Here is a 7095-nt window from a genome sequence, read left to right on the forward strand (position 1 = left end):
TCCAGCAATGCCTGGCTGTGTTCGGGGGGAAGTGGCTTGTACCCAGCAATGCCTAACTGCCTAAGGTAGGGTGGTATTTAGCATCCTAGTTTTTCTCTCCTTTGGTTTGTTATTTTCATCTCCCTCCCAGCATTCTACGATATCATCACTGTTGAGTAGGGGATTCCCTGTAGCAGCATGGAGGCGGGTGAATGCCAGATGTGCTGGGTCAATGGCTGTGTCTGTCTGGGTCTAACAGGCACACTTGCAACACGGCCTGTGCTGAGCCCGAAAGGGCCTTGACCCCAGGGCTGCTGTAGCAGTGAGTTTGAACATGGGAGCTGGAATCACGAGTCCCGAGTTTTAGGCCCAGCTCCGCCATGCCTTTTGGTGGCTATAGGCCAAACTGGGCCGTAGGTTTCCCCTGCCTCCCAGGAACGGGGCAATTTGTGACACTTGGCCCATGCCAGCCTCTGGGGGCTCGTGTACTGGAGTCTTTCTCTCTGGCCTGGGCCAGGGTGACAGAGATGAGACATGTTTACTGGGCACCTTCTAGAGTCCCTTTCGCCCCTGCCACCAGCTGAGAGCCCACAGCAGGAAGCCTGTCAGCAAAATGTCCCCCGGAGTGCCAGGTGCTTAGCCCTGGGGGGTCAGGCTTGTGCGGTGCCCTGGGATCCAGATTCAGCAGCATCTCCCATGCTGTGGGGCATGTGCACGTGGGGTTAATGCCGCTCTTACTTCCCTTCTCTACAGATCTCCGGCCTCTGCCTGACGTTGCCATGACTGGGACCTGCACCCGAGAATGCACGGAGTTTGGCCACTCCGACACCTGCTGGATGCCTGGCCAGTCCTCCCCAAACCGCAGGCCCAAGACTGCCCTGAAGCTCTCCACTTTTGTGCCTTACCAAGAACGGGGGAGTCAAGAGCAAGTTGGGAACGGCAGCCCCAGACTTTCGGAAGAGCGCAGCACCAAAATGGCCAACCTCCGCCTGCTCCCTACATACAGTGCCTTCTCCAACAGTAGCCATGAGCCCTGCAAGGACTCCCCTATGGAGGAAATTCCTCTCACCCAGACCTCGGACTTCCAGCCAGCCACCACCCCCTCATCTCAAACCACTAAGAGGGAGATCTACCTGTGAGGCTGGGCCCAAGGGGTGAGGAGCAGACACTTCTGAGGCCAGTGTCCAGAGGAACATTTGAAACTTTAATGCTTTATCGCTCCTGCAGCCAGTTCTCCAGGTCGTTCCCAGTTTCCACCCCCCTCCGGGTGAGATGTCCAACTGGCCTCTGAAGACACAGGGCAGAGCAAGGGAGAGGAGGGCCTTTTTAACTCCTTGTCTTGGGGCAGGGTGGATGTCTGAAACGTAAGGAATTTCCCAGCACTTGAGGGTGCATCTCTGAAGTGCTATGTCAGGGAGGGTTGGGCAGGCTCCAAGTGCAGAGGACACGGCTGGGGTGAAGGGCTTAGGTACCAAAGGTCCATGCAGAGCTGGTGGAGATCCTGGGGCACAGGACAGAGGGGTGTTTCCATGCACAGGGAGCAAGCTGCCTGTTGCTTTACTGTAGACTCCTGTAAATATGAATTTTAGGAATGACATTCAAATCCTGCCTGATTGAAACTTTTATTGTCCTTGAAACAAAAGACATTTCAACAAAACAAACCACAGGGAGCAAGTTCCAATGTTGAATGGTTTGGTGCATGGAAGAGCACAGGGGAGCACAGCTTCCAGTCCACACTCCTGTTCCATTTTGTAAATAAAGATGTGACTGGTTCCTCAAACAATAGCTGGGAGTGGGAGGAGAGGGGCAGGGGCCTGTCAGTGGGGCTGGAGGTTTTCTGGTTTTACATCCTGGCCCACTTGCCAAATGCTGTCACTGTGCCCATTGGCTGCAGGGTGCCAAGGGACTGCTCAGTGCCAGAGGTAAGGGCCTATGCTGAGGGGTCCCTTTTGGCTGTGTACCAGTGGATGGCAAAGCTGAAAGAGCCAGGAGCAGGCCTGGGGAGCCCTGGTTTGATAACTATATCTCTGGCTGCAGACATCCTTGGATCTAGCTCTGCTGGAGAGAGGGGAGGCACAGGCCATTGGGCCTCACCCCATCCCCTTGTGCCTCACCCCATCCCCTTGTGCCTGCTGTAGTGCAGGGAACTCCCATGGGGCCATCTGTGCCATGAACTTGACCTTTGACCTGTCCGCCTGTAAGCCACCATTTGCCTTTGTGAGGAGGAGCTTTGTCTCAGGGTCACACCAGGGGCCACTGGCCCCTGCGAGCTGGAGTCCCACTGCCCTTAGGCCACAGAGCCACTCTCAAGGGCTCCAGCATTCTCTTCCAGTGTCAAAGGTCATCCAGTCTCCCTGGGGTGGCACCCTAATGCCGGTGCCAGGTGCCAGCAGCATCTGAGCTCCCCTTCACAGGGTACCAAATCCAGGGAGACACTGTGCAGGGTAGAGAGGAAGGATGGGTGGCGTCAGCTTGAGCAGGTGCCCGTAGGAATGGCCCTTGGCTTGGCCAGCCTGAGCAGGGTGTGGATCAAAGGGGTGGCCCTGGTGGGACACAGGAGCTCCTCCTGGCTCTGCTTGAACTCTCTTGATCTCTTGGAGGCCTTGGAGCTGTTCCGGAGACTTGGTTTCTGTCCCATTCTCAACTGTTCCAGCTCTGGCCTGACCCCCTGCTCCAGACACCTGGGCTGTCCTGCCTGAAGCAGGGTGAGAGTGACTCATGCCTCATTCTCTCTAGGCTACTTTCCTTCCTCTCATCCAGTAGGGGTGCTAGGAGAGGGGTCAGATGCACCATTATTCTTCCCTTCCTATCTCCTCAGCACTCTTCATCGCTCAGCTCTTCCTTGGGGAGTGAGGCCAATGGCAGCTTCAGGATAACATCTCCTTTCCTAACTTTGATCCGTGCTTGGCCTTTGAACATAGGGGGATGTGGTGGGGACATTGTGTGTCTGCTGACTGGGCAGCCTTTCCTCTCTGGTGCCTGTGGGTGGTTCTGCAGGACTTGTTCAGCACTGGGTGCTTCCTGCAGGGAGAGGGCATTGCAGCCCCATCCCATCAGGCCCAGAGGCCTGCAATTCCTGCACTTAGTCTTGGGGCATTCAGGGCAATGGCACTTGCCCTGTCTTGCCTCCTGGTGTTCAGCGAGTCCCTTGCCGAGTAGCTCTTGACCCTTTGCTCTGGCAGTGGTGATGGGATATGGCCAGTCTCATGGTGTAGCTTCCTCAGGGCCATGTGGCCTGATGGACACAAGCTGAACCAGGTCTGCCCAAGGAGCTCAAGGCCAAAAAGGCACAGAACTGAGAAGGCCTTCAGAAGGGCCGCAGAAAGCACGGCTCCTAGCTGCCCTATCCTGCCCGCTCCCCCAGTGCTCTGTTCTTGTGTCACCCTCTCCCGGGTGATGTGATGGAGGACTGTGCCACTGCAGTTCATACATCTAGAGGTGCCGCTTAGGGGAGTCAGGACCTTCCTTCCCACCTCTCCTGTCACCGTTCCCCTGGTTGGAGGGCACTGATCCAGTGGGTCTCTGTGGTGGACATGTTCTCCAGGTGGGTGTCCGTCCAGGCATACCTGTTCTGCTCTGCTGGCAGTGCTGTGGAGCCCGTGCTCCCCCTGGCCTGGCTGCCTGAGCACGTCACTTTCCTGAATATGTTTTTATTGTAGTTCTAGTTTCAGGGCCTAACTGGGCAGAATGTGCAATTTGGCCACCTAGGCCAAGATCCTTGATTCCTCTGCCAGCTCAGATGCTCATTCCCCGCACCCAGGCTTGGGTCTGGGGTAGCATCCTTCTGGGGCGGGCTCCCCAGAAGAGCTACATGACCTACGCAGATGAGGGTCACTACTTCCAAGAGGGAAAGAGTGGGCCCTGGCTCTCCCCATGGCCTGGTCTGCAGGATCGCCCCCTTACTTGCTGCTTGGGTCACTAAGGGAACCCTGAGGCTCACAGCCCTTTGGTTTGGTTCAGGAGCTGCCTGAGGCAGCACAGCAGCTCACTCAACCTGAATACATGGCCATCTGTGCTTCTCAGTCCCTTTGGTTTGGGGCTGAGCGGGGAACCTGCCTGAAGGGGGAGGGCAGATGTGGTGCTGGGATCAGCCCAGTGGGGAGGGGTGCTGGGATCAGCCCACATGTGAGGGCTGAGGTGGTGCTGGCATCTGCCGAGGGTGAGTGTGTAGGTGGTGCTGGGGATCAGCCCCGGAGGGGAGGGTGGAGACAGGGAGGGTGGAGACGGTGCTGGGATTGGCCTGGGGGGAGGGGTTCTGGGGTCAGCCCCCAGGATGAGCATGGAGATGGTGCTGGGATCAGCCCAGGGATGAGTGTGTAGGTGGTGCTGGGGATCAGCCCCGGAGGGGAGGGTGGAGACAGGGAGGGTGGAGACGGTGCTGGGATTGGCCTGGGGGGAGGGGTTCTGGGGTCAGCCCCCAGGATGAGGGTGGAGATGGTGCTGGGATCAGCCCAGGGGTGAGGGTGGAGGTGGTGCTGGGGATTTGCCATGGGGAGAGGGTGCTGGTGCTGGCAGGGAGAAGCTCATTTGCACAAAGATAAGCCAGAAGGATAAAGCCTCTGCATATGGGGGAGAGAAGGCACCTCACAGGCTCCGCTCTAGACAAGCACAGTGAAGTGGGGTGGGGAGTTACAGGGGCCCCTCAGGAGGGAGAGGCGTTCACTGTATTTAACACTGCACTAGGACAAGCCAGGGGGTAAAACCAAAGGTGGGAGCCAGGGAGCAGTCGGGCTGTGTGGGAAGGATCCAAGCGACCCCATTGTAGCTCTTCAGTGTTGGTTCTATTTATATGAGATTTCATTTCCTTGCTTGTGATGCCTTGTTTTTTGTACAGTTTTATGTACATGCAGGTGTAGCTTTTCTAAAGGAGAAATCCTATATCAGAGGAAAGTACCCAGCTATTTTTTAGATGGTGACCTATGTCTAAGGCAGCGCCTCTTGCTAAGGTTGTATTGCTCTCAATGTGTGATGCATTTCCCTGTGCAGGGAAGGCTTTGGGCCTTGGGTCTGGTTTTTCCCAGGCACTGTGAGCACAACTGATTCTCTTGTAATTCTTTCTGTTCGGAGCAGTGAGCATGACACCTTTGTGAGCCCCTTTCTGTTCTCTCCCCTTCTGTTTGTTTGCTGAGCTGTCAGATGACAAATTCCATTGTAATTAGCCCTTCCCAAAGCTTTACAATAAAAGTGTGAAAACCCGGATGCTCTACCGGCTGGATTCTTCCCCGTAAGTTGTGTCTGCGGGGTCCTTGGAGTCAGGGAGAAGACTGTGTGCATGAGGGGCTTTGCACAGGCTTACTGCCTCCCTGCTTCCTCTCCTCAGCCCCACAGCACTTTCTCACTGTGGGGAAAAACCCATGGCCACCCACTGAGGCTGAGAGCTTGGCTCATCCATTCACCATTACCCCATTTCCAGAGCAGGGTGTTTCCAGGTGAGGCCTAAGAACGGATCAACCACATGGAGCAAATCAGCCAACCTTGCCAGGCCCTGGCTTGCAGTGCCCTGGTGCTAGCCCTAATTAGCTCAGCAGGCCTGATTCAGGTTCAGTGCCCGACTCTGGCACAATGCCTGCATGCCTGTTCCCTTGGGATGCCAGGACAGGGTCCCCAGTGAGACAGGCAGCCAAAGAGGCATGCCTACCTCCCCCTAATACTTACTATGTCCTTGCTCTGCAGAAGGCCCAACTGCTTCAGGCTCCTTCCTGAGAGCTTGTCTGTGCCAGCCTGTCCCCTGACAGCTGACACCTGACTGCTTTCCAGAGCAGAAATTTTAACTGTTTATAGCCTTTTGATCCGTTGATTATCAGTCTGGCAAAGCAGCTATGTCACTTCTGCCTGGGGCTGGGAATATGCCACTCGCCTATAATTGTCCAGCCAATGTTTTCCAGGAAGGTGCTTAGCTAGATCCATTGATTTTTCCCCCTGCTTGTTTTTCCAGCAGACCCCAGTTCGGCTAGAACAGGGGTTCTCAAACGGGGGGTCAGGACCCCTCAGGGGGTTGTGAGGTTATTACATGGGGGATCATGAGCTGTCAGCCTCCACCCCAAATCCCGCTTTGCCTCCAGCATATATAATGGTGTTAGATATATAAAAAAGTGTTTTTAATTTATAAGGGGGGTTGCACTCAGAGGCTTGCTATGTGAAAGGGATCACCAATACAAAAGTTTGAGAACCACTGGGCTAGAACAACACACTCTGACCCGGGAGTGTAATACACAGCCACACCTCAGCAACCAGGTCACAAACACTGGTCATCACCTTATCACAGCTCAGGGCTGGTCTACACTAGAAGCGCTACAGGGCACAGCTGCACCGGTGAAGACGCTCCATGCCAACAGGCATAACTCCACCTCCAAGAGAAGCAATAGCTATGTCGTAGGAGAAACTCTCCTTTCAACAGTGCTGTGCTCTTCGGTGCTTAGGTCAGTGTAATGTACGTTGCTGGAGGAGGGGGTATTCACACCCCTGAGTGACATCAGTTATACTGCAGGAAATGGTAGTGTACACTTGGCCTCCATGTTGTGATATTGTTACACAGCATCACCACATCAGTCACACACCCCAGCCACTCACCATGGAGCTCAGCTCTGGGAGTGGAGAGGGGGTACCATGAGGCTCAGTAATGAGAACCTCCACCCCCACTCAGCTACTCCTCAGGGCACGGTGCATTGAGAATGGGGATGTCTGTGGATTCAGTGCCAATGGAAGTGTGACGTATGCGCTTGGCAGCCCTGTGCCACACTCATTCCTCACATCCATCCCTGCAGTGACTCCTACCCCGAGGCACACTGACACAGGCTGTCTCTCAGCCTCGATGGGTACCCCAATATCAGGCCGAGAGCAGCAGCTGGTAGGGACGGGACAAGAGCAGCCTCTGTCAGGAAAGGGATAGACAATAAAACAGAAAATATCATAATGCCACTCTATAAATCTCTGGTACCCTCAAACCTTAAATACTGCGTGCAGATCTGGACACCACATCTCAAAAAAGATGTGCTAGAACTGAAAAAGGTACAGAAAAGGGCAACAGAAATTATTAGGGGTATTGAACAGCTTCTGCATGAGGAGAGAATAAAAAGACTTGGACTTTTCAGCTTGGAAAAGTGGCAACTAAGGAGG

At 54.9% G+C, this 7095-nt stretch overlaps 1 protein-coding gene across 3 annotated transcripts in view; it reads left to right on the top strand.

Moving 5' to 3' along the window:
* The window catches only part of PCDH1 (protocadherin 1), a 133224-nt gene extending 129008 nt beyond the window's left edge, over positions 1-4216 (top strand). Inside the window, exon 6 of one of the 3 annotated variants that reach the window (XR_004001669.1) lies at positions 733-755. Coding sequence is in view for 1 of the 3 variants with exons in the window: in XM_030573225.1 (XP_030429085.1) it covers positions 733-1118 (386 nt within the window). In the remaining 2 variants the exon portion in view is untranslated. Of the gene's footprint in view, positions 1-732 lie in introns of all 3 variants that reach the window. The other 2 variants (XM_030573225.1, XM_030573226.1) reach the window with 2 other exon arrangements.
* The last annotated feature ends 2879 nt before the right edge of the window (positions 4217-7095 follow it).

The sequence above is a fragment of the Gopherus evgoodei genome, chromosome 8 (assembly GCF_007399415.2).
Source record: "Gopherus evgoodei ecotype Sinaloan lineage chromosome 8, rGopEvg1_v1.p, whole genome shotgun sequence".
NCBI lineage: Eukaryota > Metazoa > Chordata > Testudines > Testudinidae > Gopherus > Gopherus evgoodei.